Genomic DNA, 20,128 nt, shown 5'->3' with positions numbered 1-20,128 from the left:
TTCAGAGTTTAGATCAGTTTTACTTGCACAAGGACTAAACTATCACTACACACACAGAGTGCAGAGTGAGGGATCACTGGCTAGGCACAGCCAGGCTGGACATATTATAACACAGAATGACCAAAGTTGCATACAAAAAAAGAGGAAACACTTCCTGAGGTGAGGGCAATTTTGTCACATTAAGATTGAATTGAATTGAATTGAAGATAAGACCCAGAAAGGGTTAAAAAGTGGTCAACCATCTTCCAGATTAAGATACATAACTGTGATTAACCATCTTTAAGACAAGGCACAAAATGGGGTTAAACAATGGTTAACTGTCCTGTCTTTGTTATCCCCCAGCACACAGATGGCAAAAAGCTATCTACCACAATGTCCTCAGAAATCCCAGAATTACTTTTAGGAAAATAAGTATAAGGTTATATGTAAACAATTGAACAGAGTAAAGCATTTTTCTAACATGTGCATATACACTAAATGCCAGCAGATTTAAAAATGCATCAATATTTGATAACCTTGGAATGAGAATGGGTTGGCAATTCTAGTTGTCACTGTACAACGTTCTGGTGTTGCACTGGTTTAACATTGTCACCAGAAGGTTCTGGGCTCAAACACTGACTTAGGCCTTTCTGTGTGGAGTTTGCATAATTTCCTTGTACCCACATGGGCTTTCACTGAGTGCTCCAGCTTCCTCATGCAGCTTCCTTTATTTATTTATTTCAAGGCATTTTCACACACAGTTCCATAATAAAAAGAAACTCCAAAAAGCATTATAGATCCCAGTGTGGGTGTGGCTAAATCATTGTAACCTTACCAAAAGCATTCCTTTCAGAGCAAACTTTGTAAGTTGCAGAGAACTCTGGAATATTAGTAAAGAGGAAACAATAGAAATTGACTATCTGTAGTGGACAACAGTCACAAGTGTCCCACTTTTCTAGTAATTAAATACTAATCCTAATGCCACATTTGTCCGTATGTTTGATTTCAGACACACTACCAAGGATATTCATATTTTTACATTAGAACTGATCAAACTATATACATTATATTACAAGCATGTTCTTTAGAGGGAGAGCCAAAAGAAAAAAAATCATTCCACTGACCTCTTCTGAATAAGTAATTTCCTAATGGTGATGTGATATTAAAAATTGCACCTTATCACTAAAGGACCATAACAGACAAAAATATCTGTTGGCAGTCTTTGTGCTTTTGTTTCCACTGTTCACCTGCTTTGGGGATAAGTCCCTGAAACCAAATTTGGGCTGTCCTCAGTAGATGATACTAACTGAAAATTCCAGGTGCTTTCAGGGACCACAAACACAGTGTTGGTGGTCAAGTGCCAAACACAGTGTTGGTGGTCCATTGGTCCATAAAAGAAAAAAGAATCAAGAATACTTAGAGGACAAACTATTGTCTAGTACCCATGCAGTATACGAAGTGAGGAGGAATTTTCCCATGAATATGAAAGAAACTCATTAACAGTACTAGTGCCAATTCTTCTATTACTCTGTTCAACAACTTATAGTTTCTTTTGCTTTTACCAGTCAAAAGTCCCAGTTTGTTAAAGAGACTAGTACCGAAGTCTCACAAGGTTCTTAAAAGCGTACATTGAGGAAGCCCAAGGTACTGGGTTCCAAGTTAAGTTCCTTACAGTAAAAAAGGAATGGTCCCAAAAAAGTATTAAAACAGGTCCTGCTATTGCCTTGTTGATGATATTCATGTGAAATATTCTTTTTGTAAAATGCTGTGAAACCAAAAGGCCTGCACACTAGATGGAATTCTTGTCCGCTACCTTTTAGTTTAATAGAAATTTTAACCATACTGCATGATCTGTCTCATCTTAAACATAAACTTAAAAATAGTGTTTTTAAATGACACTCCATTCATGTTATTTAATATATCAACACAATGAAACAAAGAACAAACAGAAAACAGAATACATTTAACTTATTTTCACTTTGATGAAACATAGCAAATTATACAAGAATTTTTTTATTCATTTCTGAGACCAACTGACAAATACTTTTTTATGTGAGTTGTTAATTCTGTCTGCATTATAACTCGTTGATACGCAGATGAGGCAGGCTTTCAACAAACACTGCCTTAAGTGACATCTGTGCAAGACCTCTTTATGCAAGGTAAACATCATGTGGCAGATGAAGAAGGCATCTGCAGTTAAAGCTTTAGCAGCCTTTTTGACCAGTGAATGTGTTCACTGCCACAGCACAGTAGTTGCTTTTCTACTGCCATTTATTAGGCTTGCTAATGCTAACTTTACAAGCCGCGACTGTATGAGTGAGAGGCTGAAACTGGTGCTTTAGTTTGGCAGTGGTTTGATAGTGCTCAGCTCTGCATTTCTTGGATTAAAGTGGCATTTATACCTTTGATTTACATAAATACGAATCAAACACAGACTAACTTTGATATTGTTACTATCTGCTGGCAATAACATTGTCAGCAGAGGAACATTCTTCCTCACCTAATACTATTTTTACAAAAACAGACATTTGATTGCTATTGAATGCCATATACAAATTTAATGAAGGATCCAGAATACTTGTAACAAAGTGCCCTCATCATTTAACTGTATCTGGGACCACATTTCCAACACTGGAAATCGATGGGGCTCCCTCTCATTGTTGTAACTTTCTTGCTCACTGAAGTGGGCGTGATTACTTTATACCTCTGAAATGTGGAATGACCTATGACGACTTCATTGTATACTAAAAATTGCTGTAAAAATAACACCTGTACCTCCAAACTAACCTTACAACTTTTATATTCCCTTTGTTCAGAAAGAAATTATGATACATAATTACAATGACTGTATAACATTAAGAAACAAATATGGTATGCATACAAACTGTGCCTGTTTTTGGAAAATCCAGTGTTAGAGCTGCAGACTGAAGTTGAAACCTGGTCTCTGTCCTGAGTCCCTGTGCCATCATTCACTGTCCAGCTCCTTCAAATCTAATGATAGATTCTCTCTTACTGGTAGAACATCATAGTGACAGAGGATGTGGCTGTTCTTTGGCAGATCATATGGCTGCTGTCCAAACTGTACATCGCCAGTGCTGTCCCCAGTGGACTGGATGGTGGTTACGGTCGACTCTAAAAATGAAAGATAAGTGAGTTGGTAGTTGCAAGAACTAACCTAAATAAAGTATAAGTTGTGAACTTAAAGGAGCAGTCAAACATTTTGGAAAATTTGAGAAGATTATATTAATTGTTATAGTTATATGTGTGGTACAGAGAGATTCATATGTTTACCATAGCTTAGTATAAAGGCTACAAACATGGAGACCCCTCCAGAAGTAGTTTTATTGATTTGTAATGAATTTATTTATCATTCATTTTATTTAGTGTCCCCATGGTATAAGAACTTGTAAACACAACTGTTATACTATAACCTTGTAATTTGCGTGAAGCAGCTTTCTTAGAGCACTGACCTCTTTACACTGACCCTCTTTAGTAGAAACAGAAACTTTAGTAATCTGTCTTTTTTTTCCACCAGATGAAGTACTTGCTCACTCTCATTTCTTGTTTTGAACTCTACCAAATCCTGAGAAAATTATCTAGCTATTTAGCTGCTAAATGCTTCACTCTACCCCAGTTAGCTGCTAAATATGTCTGTCTGTAGGTGATATTGGGGTTTTCCTTCAGCATCACTGGTTGCAATAGGTCACTGTTGGCAAAAAAATAATGTAGATGGAAATAGACTTTTTGGTAACATTGAATACATTGAATTTCTCAGGGTTTACCAGATTAGCTGGGATAAGTAAAGTAAATTTATTATGTTTTCTCAGTGGTATGTCATGAAAATGTATTGCCTTATATCCATCCATCCATTATTTATACCTATCCCTCCATCCATCCATCCATCATCTGTATCTGCTTATTCCTATTTAGGGTCACAGGGATCAGCTGGAGCCTTTCCCAGCTGGACAGGTCCCCAGTCCATCACAGGGCCACATAGAGACAAACAACCTCACACACTCACACTCACTCCTATGGGCAATTTAGAGTCACCAATCAACCTGACATACATGTTTTTGGACTGTGGGAGGAAACCAGAGTACCTGGAGAAAACCCACACAAGGACAGGGAGAACATGCAAACTCTACACAGAAAGGCAAACGTTTTGAACCAAGAACCTTCTTGTTGTGAGGCAACAGTGTTAACCACTAAGCCACCATGCTGCACTTGCATTATGTCAACATTGTTAATTGAATATTCTGCGATAGATTTTATCCATATTTCTCACCACTAACTGTATTTATATATCACAGAATAAGACTGCAGTGTGTGTGGTTGTTTGTCTCTGTGTGTCTCTATGTGGCCCTGTGATGGACTGGTGACCTGTCCAGGGTGTACCCCTGCCTTCCACCCAAAGAGAGCTGGGATATGCTCCAGCAGATCCCTGTGACCCTGGTTAAGGAATAAGCTGGTATAGATGATGGATGGATGAATAAGACTGTGTCAACCAAAGTGCTTTCCACAATATACAGAGTGCAAACACCAAACAAACGGTTAGAATCAACAAAAGAAAGGCTGATAGCAAGTCTGATCAGCAGTTAGGGCCAGAGCTAAGGCTGTTCTAATAGTTCAGAATTAATAAAAGTGTGAATAACTCTGGAGATCATTGGAGGAGAGAAAAGGCTTAGCCGTAGATGGTAGATGGATGATAGAGTTCAAAGAAGCTGACCCTTGAAGCTGAAGATTTTTTTACAACACGTTTAAGACAGAGGGTGAGTCACCGGAGACAAAAATCATCATTCTGGAAGTGCTAAAGATAACAATCTCCAACTTGCTTTCATTCAGGTACACAAGATTTTGTGATAACCATAGTTTCACATCCTGTAGGCATTGAAGCAATACCTGTTGAGAAGAACCTGCATTAAAGCAATTGGGGAGAAACACTTGTACAGCGAAAAAATTAATTAAATGCTCTACATTGTTAGGGTAACTGAAGCATGCTTCTCTATATAGTTCTCACAATGACAACAAACAATAAAAGCTTCTGACCAAATTCATAGCCATTCCGGTTATTAGTGGGGCTGCTGTTGCTGATCTCAGCGTATGGAGAATCCTGTCTGGCTGGAGACTTCATTTCTACATAGCCACACTCCGTGTTTTTGGCTGTCAGCACAGGGGGATCTTTTATCGTGGCATATGGGTTTTCAGAGCTGTTGAGGGAACTGGAGCTGGTATGATAAGGTGTTCCCTTTACCAGATCTGGACAACATGGACAGAGAAGTAGAAATGAAATTAATATTAGTATGAAATGGTTAAAATGTCTAGCATTTCTGTGTACAATGCCAGAACCTACCTCGTGAAGACTTTCCCATGTATCTCCTACCAGCTCCATAGGCTCCTGGTATGAACATACATGCAAATGTAGTTATGTATATATATATATATATGTATATGTCAATCGATTAAAATATTTAATTAATCGCATGATTGTCATGATATTTTTCTCCATTCGTGTTTGCTGCTGCACTCTTTACTGTCCATGGCTGCATTTTCGATTTCTCCTACTACAGGCTAGGCCACGGGTCAAACAGGAAATGGGTGCTGCATTAATAAAATTAGTGCCGTTAAAATGAATTTGTGTTATCACATTATTAACACGTTAATTTTGACAGCCCTAATATATATTATATACACATGAGGGTTAATCAAAAGCCAGCTAGACAAGCCACACTAGTGTCTCTGTGGAGCCAACGTGCCTAGGGCCTTCTATTTGTCCCCCAGTATTTCCCCATCAGTGGGAAGACCAGCTTTCAGTGACAGTCCAAAGGAAGTATATTACTAAGCAGAAGCCTACAATTCATATCCTGCCAATTCACATTTTAATTGATTTTCCTCACTCAGACACACACCTGCTGAGAAACCGACTCTGGTAATTGGCAACTCCTTAGTCAGAAATGTGAAGTTGAAACCTATTTGAAGCTGCTGGCTAAGGATAAACATAAATATGCTAAGACAGTTATCCATGTATGCAATGACACCTATTTACGTCAATCAAAGGTCATTAAAATAACCTCTCTCATCTGAATCTCTGTTAGTAAATGGGTTGATAATGCAATCACTGGAACATCTTGTGCAGTTGCATGACTGCCTGGTCCTGGATCTGCATTGTGGATTGCAAGACCTGAAGTGCATAATAATGTGCCAATAATAATGACAGCAGAGAATAGATGATCTGGGTCCCTTTTCCCTTCATGACAGATATTTACACTATATACTACATCCACAAAGCCACAAGCACAGTGGATAACTACATACACCCCTCACACACACACACACACTCTTTTCCCTTCTACCATCTAGAAAAAGGTATTGAAGCATTCAGGCCCACATATCCATAAAGAGGCCATCAGACGGTTCACTATCCAAAGTCATATCCATGTCATGTTTATATTTCCTATATCTATTATAAACATACTACACTACCTTTAACCAATTTCCATTGTTATCGTATTATGCCCACCTTTCCCCACCTCTTTTCAACTGAATTTCCAGACTTCCTATCTGATTTAGTGCTTAGTTCAGATAGAGTCATTATACTGAGATTTTAACATTCATGTAGATGTTGAAAATAATAGTCTCAGCACTGCATTTAATTCACTATTAGACTCAACAGGTTTGCCTTGAAGTGTTAATAAACACATTCAATGTTTTAATCACACCCTTGATCTTGTTCTGACATATGGCATTGAAATTGAGTATTTAATAATATGTAATAGCAGCTTAACTCTACTGCCACACAAGCTGATTATCTTGTTAGTGCTGTAACCTCTCTGTTTAAGTGTAGCCCCTCTGAAAAAGAAGTTAGTAAATCAGAGGAGATTAGCTCCATGGTACAGTTCACACAGCTGTACCTTAAAGCAGGCATCACAAAGGCTGGAAAGGAAGTGGCGTTCCACAAACTGAGAAGCATTTTACAGAAGAACTTAGAAGCATAACATATAAAAAAGCTCTCTGTATCGGGTAAAAGCAAAGGAGGGGGGCTATGCATATATGTCAATAACAACTGGTTTATTAACACCAGATTATGGAAAGTCACTGCTCCCCTGATTTGGAGTTTGTGACAGTCAAATACAGACCCTTTTACCTCCCAAGAGAGTTCACTGTGACAATTATGGTGTATATACCACCTAATGCTAATGCTAACTCAGATCTGGGAGTTCTAAATACGTTGGACAAAGTGTATTCCAACATCAAAAAGGGCTACAGGACTATTCAGCTACTGAACCTGGGCCAGTCAGACCACATGTCCCTGCTCCTTGTACAGCATACACCCCCCTCAGGAAACAGGCTTTGATTACTACAAGCACTGTTAAAATTTGGCCTAAAGGTGCCCATGAACAGCTGCAGGATTGTTTGAAAGAACTAACAGATATTGGTACTGTGGACAAAAGCATCCAGGTTTATCTTAACCAGAAACCCTGGATGACCAGAGAGGTTTGGTCCCTGTTGCAGGAGGAACATCACTTTCAGGTTTGGTGATGGGGCACTAAACAGTGCTGGCAGAGCCAACCTGAAGAGAGGCATTTCAAGGGCCAAATTGGATTATAAAATGAAGATGGAAGACCATCTCAGTAGTAATCTCGTGGTCACCAATGAAGACCCTTCGTTGGCGGAGGAGCTGAACCACTTCTTTGCCCCATTTGAGGTGGAACCACCAGATGCAGCTGCACTACAGTTGTCTGCTCAGGACAGCCCCTCCATCACTGTGGTGGAGCACAAGGTGCAGCACACTGAAGTCGTTGAACCCAAAGAAGGCTGCTGGACCTGATGGTGTTGCGGGACGGGTGTTTAAGAACTGTGTAGATCATATTCAACAGGTCCCTACTCCAGTCAAGTGTTCCTCTCTGCCTGAAATCCTCCATGATTGTTCCTCTGCCCAAAAAGCAAATCAGCAGCCTCAATGACTACAGACCAGTGGCACTAATTCCCATTATTATGAAGTGCTTTGAGAAGCTTGTTCATAGTCTCATCATTTCCTGCCTTCCATCAATACTAGACAGACATGAGTTTGCTTACAGGTTAAATAGACCCACAGAGGATGCAGTGGCCACTGCCCTCCATGCTGCTCTGTGTCTGAGCAGCTGGGGACTTATGTTAGACTCCTGTTTGTGGATTTTTCTTCTGCATTCAATATCATAATCCCATACAAGCTGGTGCACAAACACGCAGATCTTGGACTAGGTGGAGACGAGGTGGAGAGGCTGACTGGATGGTGTAGGGAAAACAACCTGGTCCTCAACATCACCAAGACCTAAGAGGTCATAGTGGATTACAGGGAAAACAAAACAGACATTGAGCCACTGTTTATTAGCGAGGACTGTGTTCAGAGGATGGCCGACTTTATGTTTCTGGGCGTTACCATTAAGGAGGACCTTATCTGGAGTGCTAACACTACAGCATTGGTAAAGAAGGGCCAGCAGAGACTATATTTCCTCAGACTCCTCAAGATCTCTCTGAGAAGCTGCTGGTAGCCTTCTACTGCTGCTCTGTAGAGAGCATCTTGTACTGTGTTTGTGTTTTGTTTTCCAGCTGCACAGCCGCAGAGAGAAAAGTGCTTCAGGGAGTCATCACCAACACTCAGACGATCCTCGGCTGTCCTCTCCCCTCATTGGAAGAACTGTACAGTTCCCACTGCCTCAAGAAAGCCAAGAATATATTGGAAGACCCATCACACCCTGGCCATCCTCTGTTTGAGTTGCTGCCGTCTGGCAGGAGATAAGGGATGCTCAAGACAAGGACAAACCGATTAAAAAACAGTTTTTATCACAGAGCCATGACTGACTTGAACGCTGCTAAAAGGATTGAATAACTAAAGTGTGCAATATACTATGATTGTACTTTTTAGAAATGTATATGTTTTTATTGTTTATTGTAAGTATTTATGGCACCAAGGATAGCATTTTTCAATTTCATTGCACTTGTGCAATGACAATAAAGATTCTATTCTATTGTATTCTGTGACGAACTGGTGACTGGATTGGTTCTATGTGAAATGCATAGCATCCCATCTTACCTTTGCAGTGAGCATACCAGTGAGCCAGTATTTTCAAAAGATATTTAGGTACCTTTGATTGAATTTATCAAAGACCTCTTATAAGTTACCTGATCAAAATCTTAGAAGCATCAAAAAAGCACATAAAATTGTGTATGTAAGTATTACTTCATCTATATTCTTACACAATTTCCTTCAAGGCATATATACACAAATTGGTGCTTTAAACCCATATTGATTATCTGTGGAATGAAGGAACCCATCTAATCTAAAATATCTAACAAAACACTTTTCAGCTAGAATATGAGCCTATAATTTTCTACACTACAGACCTTCCTTGCCTTGTCTTCAGTAACTGGCACTACTAGAAGACATAGTCTTCTAAAAATCCATGAGATACAAAAGCAGTGAAAGAAATCACAAGGAGGGGAGCTAACCTCATACTAGTGTGCTTAAGATATTCAGTTATCTAATCCATTAGTTTTGTTTTCAGATGGTTCATCAGTGGCTCAGAACACATCATATGACATTAGTCATTGAGCTATTACTCTTGATATTTTAAACCAAATATGGATCACTCTGAACAGAGTTAAACTGAGAGCTATAATAGCCACAACCTTGCAATATTGTCTAGTGCAGAGATCTCATCCACTTTATATGCTCTTACCTCTTTCAGTCAGTAACTTTATTACCGTAGCTTTCTGGCTCTGGAATCAGCCCTCATAGCTTGCTTATTTTTACAAATATAGCAAACAGCATTCTTCTATCTATTAACTTTTTATACTCACAAATGCCAATAATACACAGAGAAAGCAACATACAGTTTTATTATTATCAATATCAATGAATACATCATAATGCATTCCATGTCTCACCCAGTTCATTGAAGCAGTCCCCTCGTTTCCAGTCCGCCGGTAGTGTGCCACTGTGACCAGCTAGTGGAGCACTTTTCCTTTGAGCCACATTCTTCAAGTTCACAAACAGATGGTTGGTCTTGGCCTAAAAATAAAATTACAGCAACAAAACATCATTTTTTAGAATATTAACTAAGATACACATTCCATGGTGAATTATAACAATCTCTTTTTTTATGTATAGAGTCTCAGAAAGCCCCATACCTTTCCATATAGACCATTATTAACATGTGGAGAGCTGATGCCCTGGTTAAGAGTATGGTAGCTAGGGTTGGAAAAGTAATTCCTGGTGTGGACGTCACATGTTGGTGGGATACCATCTGAAAAATGACAAGGTTACAACAGTTATTACTAGGATGTAATGAATGAGTAAGTTCATTAGTTTTTTCAGAGCATGAGAAATATTGAAAGCATCTCGATCCGTAATGTCACAAATTGAAATGGCTCAGTGGGTCATACTATAAAAACTAAACTGTTTAACATCATGGAGCCTGCATGTTCTCCCTGTGCTTGTGTGGGTTTTCTCCAGGTCCTCTGGTTTCCTCCCACAGTCCAAAAACATGTATGTCAGGCTGATTGGTGACTCTAAATTGCCCATAGGAGTGAGTGTGAGTGTGTGAGGTTGTTTGTCTCTATGTGGCCCTGTGATGGACTGGTGACCTGTCCAGGGTGTACCCCTGCCTTTCACCCAGAGAGAGCTGGGATAGGCTCCAGCAGATCCCTGTGACCCTAATAGGAATAAGCGGATATAGAAAATGGATGGATGGGTGGACTTTTAACATAGGTTCATCTCAAGTGAAATTCCAGTACAAGTTGTATGACACATAAAAAATGCAGTTGTTTCATTATTTTATCTCGACCCAAAACTAATGGATTTGATGGCCACCTGTCATTCACACTGTCAATTCAATTTTGACATCTTTTTTCCCTTTAAAGCTGTCAGTACCTACCACTGAAATGAACAGAATATATGATAATTGTAGCAAAGTTAAATACATACATGTATTGAATATGAAGGTTTATTATGTCTAGTTTATGAACTATGAATATCATAAATCATCTTAATAATTTGGGGCATCAAATCCTTTAACTGCAGATCAACCAGTCAATTAATAAAGTAATACAGGATATCAGTCTACAATCTGAGGGAGAGTTCTCCCGATTCAGTGACGTATTTACTGTGTGAAATAACATTATTGATACCAGTCAGTTGCCTTTTTAAGATTTATTCAGCTATTTACAATATTTACACCAGGGGAAATGGAGGGAGAACTGATCAGAGAAATTAGCTGAAATAACAAATAAAACATTATAACAGTCTAACAGCAGGTTGTTTGCGGTAGTGGAAAAGAAATCTTGAAATTAATTTATGTTCTGTGTTTGGAAACACAGTTTAGGAGGAAGTTCTAGTAATTATGGAGACCAACTGAGATTAGTGTGAGACAACCAGCACAGCCACAGGTTACTTGCTTGTCCTCTGGTTTACTGAGGCTCGGTCCGTTCGTCTGTGGGCTGGTCCGACTGCAGGTTGCCGGTGGGAGTAGGAGAGAATAGGCGTTCCCCGGTGTCTCGGGCTTCGGGCCTGGGTCTGTTTGTCACCTTTTCTCGCTCTCCTTCTGGCTGCTGGAGTTGGTTGATGTGAGATGGTCAGCTGGAGGACAGCCACATGCAGGGAGGATGTCTTTGTTTCTCCTCTGCTGGGCAGTAAAACAATCTCTACCTCATCCTCTCCTCAGGGAGAGAGAGGGTCTTGATGAGTCTGGAAATCTCTTTCTTTCTCTTTCTGTCTGGAACTTTGTCCATTTCTGTTCTCTTCAGGGGTGTTCAGTTCCCCAGAGTTCAAGTGTTCATTCTGAAGTCTGCTTCAAGTTTCAGTTCTAGTTCAGTTCTTGTAATATGTTTTTGTATCTTGCCTTCATTATGCAGAACACAATGTGATTGGTCCAGGAAGTGCTCCATATTTGGCTCAGTCTCCTGACTGTGATGGGCAGTCTCACTAATCTCTCTGAATCAAGAGATTACCCTATTCCTTAAGTGTTGTAATTTTAATAACAGATAAACAATAGCACCACTTCTGTACCGTAGTTGACAATGATGCTCTGTAGAAGTCTGGTCACACGTTACATATTTAGCAATCAAAGCTGGAATATATGGATAGGATATGAAGACCAGTTCATAAGTCATTGTATAGGTTTCAGGTCTTGCCCGAAAAGTGAATAGTCAATCACCAAAAAGGGGTTTCTTTGGGAAGAGCCAGTGATCTGCTCTTTGTCAAATGAGTCTTGACATTGCAGTACTTGTACCATCCCCGGTTGTTCATCTTAGTGGGTCACAGAGTTTCATAGTCATAAATTGTCAGAGGATATCACTCCTACCTCACTCAGGAATGTGACTATATTCTCCTGCCTTTGGTTCGCTACATAATCATAAACAGGACATCATTACTTCTACATTTCATTAACCAAACTGTAGGACTTTGTTGCTTGTATAAACTATAAATCCTTTTACACTTTATTCCCACACTTTATCCAATTAAGTCAAAACAGGTCAGTCAGCTAGGGAGACCTACTTATTCATATGCTATGCTCAATTTGTATCACTACACAGTTCTTGAGTAGATTTTTGTTGTTATAGTGTTTTCCAACACTTTTCCACAGTTATCCAACAGCTTGGATTAATAACTGCGTCACCCTACAATAGTAATATAAAGAAAGTCTACAGTTAATGTTATGTCGTGCATATCACAGACTAGAAGTGCGCATCACATGCATGTGCATTCTCTGTATTTGTACAAGTGCACAACATTTAGTTTCCGGGTAAGTGAATCACTTCCTATTGCAAGCGTGTCGTGCTGTGCGTGTTGTATAGTTCGTCTACAGATTAGCAACAGACTAGCTATAGTCTAACACACCTAAAAACCAGCTAAACTCTCTAACAATTCATTAACCGCTACATTCCAGTACTAGTTAAGTACCTTTCTACTTTGACCGGTATTTGTTGCTATTTCCAGACTCAGATTTCGTTAACCTACCAGTTAGCTTAGCTAGCTAGTAACATGGCTTCTCCCTCTCTCTCTCTTTCCTGCTCGGTGTGCCACATGTTTAGTTATTCCTCTGCCTCCTTTAGCGATAATGATACCTGTAATAAGTGTAAGGTTCTGTTAGCCTTGGAGGCGAGGATCACTGATTTGGAAGCGCGGCTCCGCACCTTCGAACAAAAGCCAGCTAGCCTAGCCCCGTTAGCTGGTGTGGAGCCACCGAGCTCAGGGTCTGTTAGCGGTCCAAGGGCAGCTCCGGAGCAGCCCGGAGAATTAGCCTGGGTGACGGTCCGAAGGAAACATACTCCTAAGCAGAAGCCCACGGCTCATCACCTGCCTGTTCACGTTTCTAATAGATTTTCCCCGCTCAGCGACACACTCGCTGAGAAACCGACTCTGATAACTGGCGATTCCATAGTCAGAAACGTGAAAATAGAGACACCAGCGACCATAGTCAAATGTTTCCTGGGGCCAGAGCGGGCGACAGAGTCAAATCTGAAGCTGCTGGCTAAGGCTAATCGTAAATATGGGAAAATTATTATTCACGTCGGCAGCAATGACACCCGATTACGCCAATCGGAGGTCACTAAAATTAATGTTGAGTCTGTGTGTAACTTTGCTAAATTAATGTCGGACTCCGTAGTTTTCTCTGGATCCCTCCCCAATCTGACCAGCGATGACATGTTTAGCCGCATGTCGTCGTTCTGTCGCTGGCTGTCTAGGTGGTGTCCAGCAAACGATGTGGGCTTCATAGACAATTGGGCCACTTTCTGGGGAAAACCCGGTCTGGTAGCGAGAGACGGCATCCATCCCACTTTGAATGGTGCAGCTCTCATCTCTAGAAATTTGGCCGAGTTTATTAGCCGACCTAAAGCCTGACAATCCAGGGTGGGGACCGGGATGCAGAGACTCAGTCTAAAACGCCTCTCTGCAGTTTCCTTAGAGCCGCCGCCCCCTTCAAACCACATAGAGACTGTGTCTGCCCCTCGAACATATAAATCAAATAAATCAGAAGTTAACAGAAGAGGAGTTATTCATAAAAACCTAATAAAAATTAAGACCACTCCTCTTATTGAACAGAAAAACAGAACTGTCAAATGTGGATTATTAAATATCAATTGACTTACTCTGTCTCACTGAAACCTGGCTACAGCAGGATGAATATGTCAGTCTGAATGAATCAACCCCCCTCAGTCATATGTATTGCTAGGCATTCATGGACTACTGTTTCTTTCTTAAGCCAGTAGCTGTTGGGGCTGAGCGCTGACCAGCTCTTTATGTTCTTGACCCTTTGCCTGATGCCTGCTGCTGTAACGGTGACTGCAGTGTTTCCTCTACCATTTATTTGGTAGGGTGGCCTGCCCCACCAACACAAACTCTTGCCCTACAGCAAGAAGGTTCTAGGTTCAAATCCTGCTCGACCTGGTGGTCTTTCTGCATAAAGTTTGCATGTTCTCCCTGAGTCTGCATGGGTTTTCCCCAGGTACTCAAAGCAGCTGCTGCTGCCGTGGCACCTCTTAAAATGCTGTGACAGCTGCCGTGGCACCTCTTAAAATGCTGTGGCAGCTGCCGTGGCACCTCTTAAAATGCTGTGGCAGCTCTAGAAATGCAGTAGACTTCCTGATGCCACTACAGATGCCACAACTTGCTGCCACTGCCACAAATTGAGCCTGCTGTCTCTCCCGACCTGCCAAGGCACAGTGTGGCACAGCTATGATCAGACAGAAAAAAATCTTTGAATAGATACATCACTAACTAAAAGGCTGTAAGATAAAATTAAATCAAGTGTGTGCCCTTGTTTATGAGTGGGACCAACAACAGATTGTATAAGATTGAAGGTGTCAGTAATTTGCAGAAACTCATTAACCATGGGCTTTGAGGGACAATAAACATGTATGTTAAAATCGCCCAATATCAAGAGCCTATCTGCATTTGGCACAACGGAAGATTAAAAATCTGGGAACTCACTTATAAAATCCTTATTGTACTTGGGGGGTCTATAAACAAGTATACGTAACAGTGGATTACAGCTGTCCAACTTAAATAACTGAACTTCAAAACTAGAAAACAGTTCTGAGGCACATGGATGGCATTTTAAATTATTTCTGTAGATAGTAGCTAAGCCCCCACCACAACCAACTGACCTTGTCGTGTTAAAAAAGTTAAAATCTTTAGGACAAACTTCAGAGAGTGGGCCAAGTTCACTGGTATTTTGCCACGTCTCAGTCATAAAGAAGAGGTCCAAACTCATGACATAAGATTTGGTCATTAATTGCAAATGTCTTGTTTGAGATCGACCTTATGTTTAGGAGCACAGCACCCACTTCAGTGAGGTCCGGTTTCTGATAAGCGATTGACGGTGATATGTTGTAGAATTACAGTGGGTACGGAAAGTATTCAGACCCCTTTAAATTTTTAAATTTTTGAGTCAGGATTTAGAGCACATCATAGTACAGAAACAGCACTGTTGAAAGTTACCAACGATCTTCTCTTAGCCTCAGATAATGGACTTGTTTCGATACTTGTTCTCCTAGACCTTAGTGCAGCATTCGACACCATTGACCACAACATCTTATTACAGAGACTGGAGCATGTGATTGGTATCAGAGGAACAGCGTTAAAGTGGTTCCAATCCTATTTATCGGACAGATTCCAGTTTGTTCATGTCCATGATGAACCTTCCACACGAACAAAAGTTAGTTATGGAGTTCCACAAGGTTCTGTGCTAGGACCGATTCTGTTCACCCTGTACATGCTTCCTTTAGGGTATATCATTAGGAAGCACTCTATTAATTACCACTGCTATGCGGATGACACTCAGTTATATCTATCTATTAAACCTGTTAACACAAACCAGTTAACCAGACTTCAAGCCTGTCTAACTGACATAAAGGCCTGGATGACCAGTAACTTTTTACTTTTAAACTCGGAGAAAACAGAAGTCATTATATTTGGGCCTAAAAATCTCAGAAATAACTTTTCTAAAATTATAGCTACTCTAGATGGCATAGCCCTGGCCTCCAGCACTACTGTAAAAAACCTTGGAGTTATTTTTGACCAGGACATGTCCTTTAACTCACACATAAAACAAATTTCTAGAACTGCATTCTTTCACCTGCGCAACATTTCCAAAATTAGGAACATCCTGTCTCAAAATGATGCAGAAAAACTAGTCCATGCATTTGTTTCCTCAAGGCTAGATTACTGTAACTCATTACTATCTGGATGTCCTAATATCTTAATAAAAAGCCTCCAATTAATCCAGAATGCCGCAGCCAGAGTCCTGACAGGAACTAGCAAGAGAGATCATATTTCTCCTATATTGGCTTCTCTTCATTGGCTCCCTGTAAAATATAGAATAGAATTTAAAATCCTTCTTCTCACATACAAATCCCTTCATAATCAAGCTCCTTCATACCTTAAAGACCTCATAGTACCATATTATCCCAATAGACCACTTCGCTCTCAGAGTGCAGGCCTACTTGTGGTTCCCAGAGTTCTCAAAAGCAGAATGGGAGGCAGAGCCTTTAGCTATCAAGCTCCTCTCCTGTGGAACCAGCTCTCAGCCTGGGTTCAGGAGGCAGACACTCTCTGTACTACAAGACAAATATACTGCATAAAGAGAACACAGACACCAGACGACGGCTTACAAACTCCACACTGGTGCCACTTTGGAACTTGATCATATCCTGAGACTGGTGTTCTCTGTGGAGTGGTCTGCCTCTCACCCAATGTCAGCTGGGATTGGGGCTATGTAACCCCCACACCCTAGATGTTCCAAGATAAGTGGTAAATGATGGATGGATATGTAGAAGACTAATAATTAATGAAGTTGCTGCTGCTGTGCTTCATACATAAAGTAACAAAGGAGTCACATTTTACATCTGTTTAGTATCTGTCTGAGAGTGTTCAAGATAAAGGTATGAAAGTTCCCAACACTGACACTTATTTTGGAGCTAATCTCCAATTTAAATTCTGCCTGTCACTGAGCTGTTTGTAATTTAAAGTAAGTCATCCTGTAATGTACCTGTAATGGCATAATCAGCAGTGACCCTCAAACCAGGAGTATAGGTCACAGTTGGCATTGTGGGCTCTTTGTTTTTCTGCTTCTTCCTGTAGATGATGAAGAGCAGTATGAGGAAAAGCACCAGCAGCACCAGGACGATGATTCCTGTGATAGCTCCAATCTGGTAGGTGTCCACCTGCATGGCTGTACTGGTTAAACTGTTGAGACTACCCACCACTACCACACCAGCTGCAGACAAAAGGAGATGTAATTGTAGAAATAGAGGTTTTAAAGTGTGTTTAACATTTAGTTCATTAAAAAAAGTGATGTTTCTTCAAATGAGGATGACTGCCAGTAGTTAGACAATCAAGGTAATGTGACTGGAATGGCCCTTCTCAAAAACAGATATGAGAACTACCCATTTTCTTTATTGAAATCAACAGATTTTTATGGAAGTGTGTCCTCACCTTGATCACAGCGAGCTCCCTTCCAGCCTGGGTGGCAATAACATGTACCAGTCATATGATCACACGTGGAGTTATTTAGACAGTCACAGACCTGCCGACAGCCATAACCATATGAACCAGGAGGACATTCTGGAAATAAAAAAGGTAACAAGATAATTTTAAATTAACTGAGATGCCCATAACCCAAAGTTGTTTGCATTGAAGTATTTGCTGATGGCCGATGTACATGCAGTGAAATAAGCCAAAGAGTTAAAATGTTGGTTAAGATTGCAGTCACAGTAAATGACAATAAAAAAACAGTACTGTCTCAAAAGTAAGCACATATACTGTACTTGTCAAAATGAGAAGGAAAGTAGAAAAGAAAAAGAAAAAATAACTGGTGACCATTGTTAAAAACAGATAAGACACAAAACAGTGCAACATACTGTATTCACACTGATGTCCCGTAAAGCCAGTGCGACAGGTGCACTGTCCAGAGATATGGTCACAGTCAGCTCCATTCCTGCACTGGCAGGGCTGAGAACAATCCTTCCCATAGAAACCTAAAGAACAGCCTGCAAAGGAGTCATGATACATCACATGATGTACTTTCAAATGAAAGTAAATACAACTTTTGTAACAACTGTATGTGATGTGGGCTGTGTATCTGTTAACTGATACTGTTAAATTGCTTGTATGTGTGTGTCTTTAACTGACGTTGTGTGCAGTAGAGGCCTGTCCATCCTGGAGTGCACTTGCATTCTCCATCATAAGCACTGCAATAGGCCCTATTGTGACAGTTGCATGTGTGAATGCAGTTGGGTCCCCACTGACCATGTGGACATGCTGCAAAACAGTGACAACAAAATGTTATTCCTTGAAATCCTTCCTTCATACAGGTTCATAGTCAAACATCCTTTCTGAATATATTTTAACTTGTACAAAAATACACAATTTCATCAAAAAACAAATACTTTACAGGGTAGTAACATTATAAAATACATCAGAACCATGCATCTTATTATTTAATTGAGTAAACCCACGCAGGGAGCAGTCACTGCCGATCCATCCTGGATAACACTGACAGGAGCCATCAATGGGGTTGCAGGTGCCATTGTTGGTGCAGCTGCAGCTCAAGGCACAGTTCTTCCCAAAGCGACCACTGGGACATACTGCATACAAGACGTGTGTTAATCATTGGGGTTCCACAACCAGATTTTAGCTACAAATACTCCCACCGTCTGTATCACTGCATTCTCAGATATGGGATCCCGGGGATCACCTTGATTGTTGACTAGGTTCATCATGACATTCTTATTGGATACAAATGGTCAATGTTGATCTTATATGTTAAGCTATTGAACTTCATTCAGCAGTGTTACATCACAACAACCAAATTATTCTGATTGGTTCAAACATTTACCTGCAGTGAAATTTGTGTATGGTACATGATAACATCTGTGTGCCATCGACTTTCTTTAGACTCATGCTTCTTTAAGTGGAACATCATTTTTACTATGATTACCAACCAGGGCACTATGATCAGTAGGAATGGAAATTGATAAGAATTTAGCAATTTAAATTCTCTTATTTTTTCTTCATCACCACCACCTTCGCTAAGCAGTGTATGAAACATGTTACATTCGTGCAAATTAATTGCATGCTGTGTGGCTAAATGTTTATGCATGTTGGAGGTATTTCCCCCTTTTATCGCAATGAAAGTTGAGCAGGGGTTGCAAGTGTTGGTTTTTCTAGTAAAATACAACCAAACTTTGGAGTGCTTCAGCTTCAGTGTGATGTTAGGCCTGTTCTGAACCAAAATATAGAGCATGCGTGTGATGACATCATGTCTCACAGCATCACTCAAATATGCATTGATTTCATCGGAACCTATAAGTGGGATTGTTAAGGAAGCAAAGTAACAATTCCAAGGAATCGAACTGGGACCGGTTCTCTACAAGAACCGCTTCTTGATTCCAATCCCTATTGATCAGTACAAGCCTTTAAGGATCCACATCAGTAACATGATAGAAACAGTATCCTCCTGCTAATTTGGCTGAATGTACTGTTATTTAATGCTTACCCTCATTGCACAGCGCCCCCTTGAAGCCCGGGAGACAGTCACACTGTCCTGTGATGTGGTGACATGGTCCATTACTGTGGACACACTGTGAACACGTTTGACTGCAGCGGTGACCAAAGTAACCCGGAGAGCAAACTGCAGGCAAACCAGAGGAATCACAAAAATGAATTAAGTTAATCCCAATTTACTAAGACGCACATTCCACAGACCCCCACTCTACTACCTACCTAAATTTAGGCATTCCCAAGAGGACGGGAAGGGGAAGGATTTGGTCGGGATCTAAATGGGAACGGGGCAGATTCAATTAGAAACGGAGCACCCTTAATCAGCAAGAGCGGGATAGTCGGGAGGTGTCTTAGAACCTGGTCAAAAACGTCTCCTGACCTCTAGAGAGCGCCAGTAGAGTGGGAATGGGTCAGGACCCACGGAAGTGAAACAGGAATGGGACAGAAGTTAAGTGGCAAGAACGTGAGCAGAACGGCATCAGGTCAGGAGTGAGTCAGGAGGCAAAATCTCACTGCCGCTCTCTGCCATTGATTGCTATTTGACTCACGATCTATTCCCGATGGTCCTGTTTAACACCTGACTCACTTACACTCATTAAACACCGCTAA

General features: G+C 40.6%; 1 protein-coding gene across 1 annotated transcript in view; it reads right to left on the bottom strand.

Annotated features, from left to right (window-relative positions):
* The window catches only part of megf10 (multiple EGF-like-domains 10), an 88,900-nt gene continuing 68,772 nt past the window's right edge, over nt 1–20,128 (bottom strand). The window contains exons 15-25 of the mRNA XM_026298429.2: nt 19,515–19,649; nt 18,475–18,603; nt 18,149–18,277; nt 17,878–18,006; nt 17,453–17,581; nt 17,007–17,234; nt 10,147–10,262; nt 9,904–10,027; nt 5,330–5,374; nt 5,026–5,235; nt 1–3,111 (exon numbers count right to left, since the gene is read on the bottom strand). Of these exons, the coding sequence (XP_026154214.1) occupies nt 2,945–3,111; nt 5,026–5,235; nt 5,330–5,374; nt 9,904–10,027; nt 10,147–10,262; nt 17,007–17,234; nt 17,453–17,581; nt 17,878–18,006; nt 18,149–18,277; nt 18,475–18,603; nt 19,515–19,649 (1,541 nt within the window). The 3' untranslated portion in view covers nt 1–2,944. The remainder of the gene's footprint in view (nt 3,112–5,025; nt 5,236–5,329; nt 5,375–9,903; nt 10,028–10,146; nt 10,263–17,006; nt 17,235–17,452; nt 17,582–17,877; nt 18,007–18,148; nt 18,278–18,474; nt 18,604–19,514; nt 19,650–20,128) is intronic.

This window comes from Mastacembelus armatus, chromosome 12 (assembly GCF_900324485.2).
Source record: "Mastacembelus armatus chromosome 12, fMasArm1.2, whole genome shotgun sequence".
Taxonomy (NCBI): domain Eukaryota; kingdom Metazoa; phylum Chordata; class Actinopteri; order Synbranchiformes; family Mastacembelidae; genus Mastacembelus; species Mastacembelus armatus.
The sequence above is the reverse complement of the archived record's forward strand: the minus strand, read 5'-3'. Positions and strand labels throughout refer to the sequence as shown.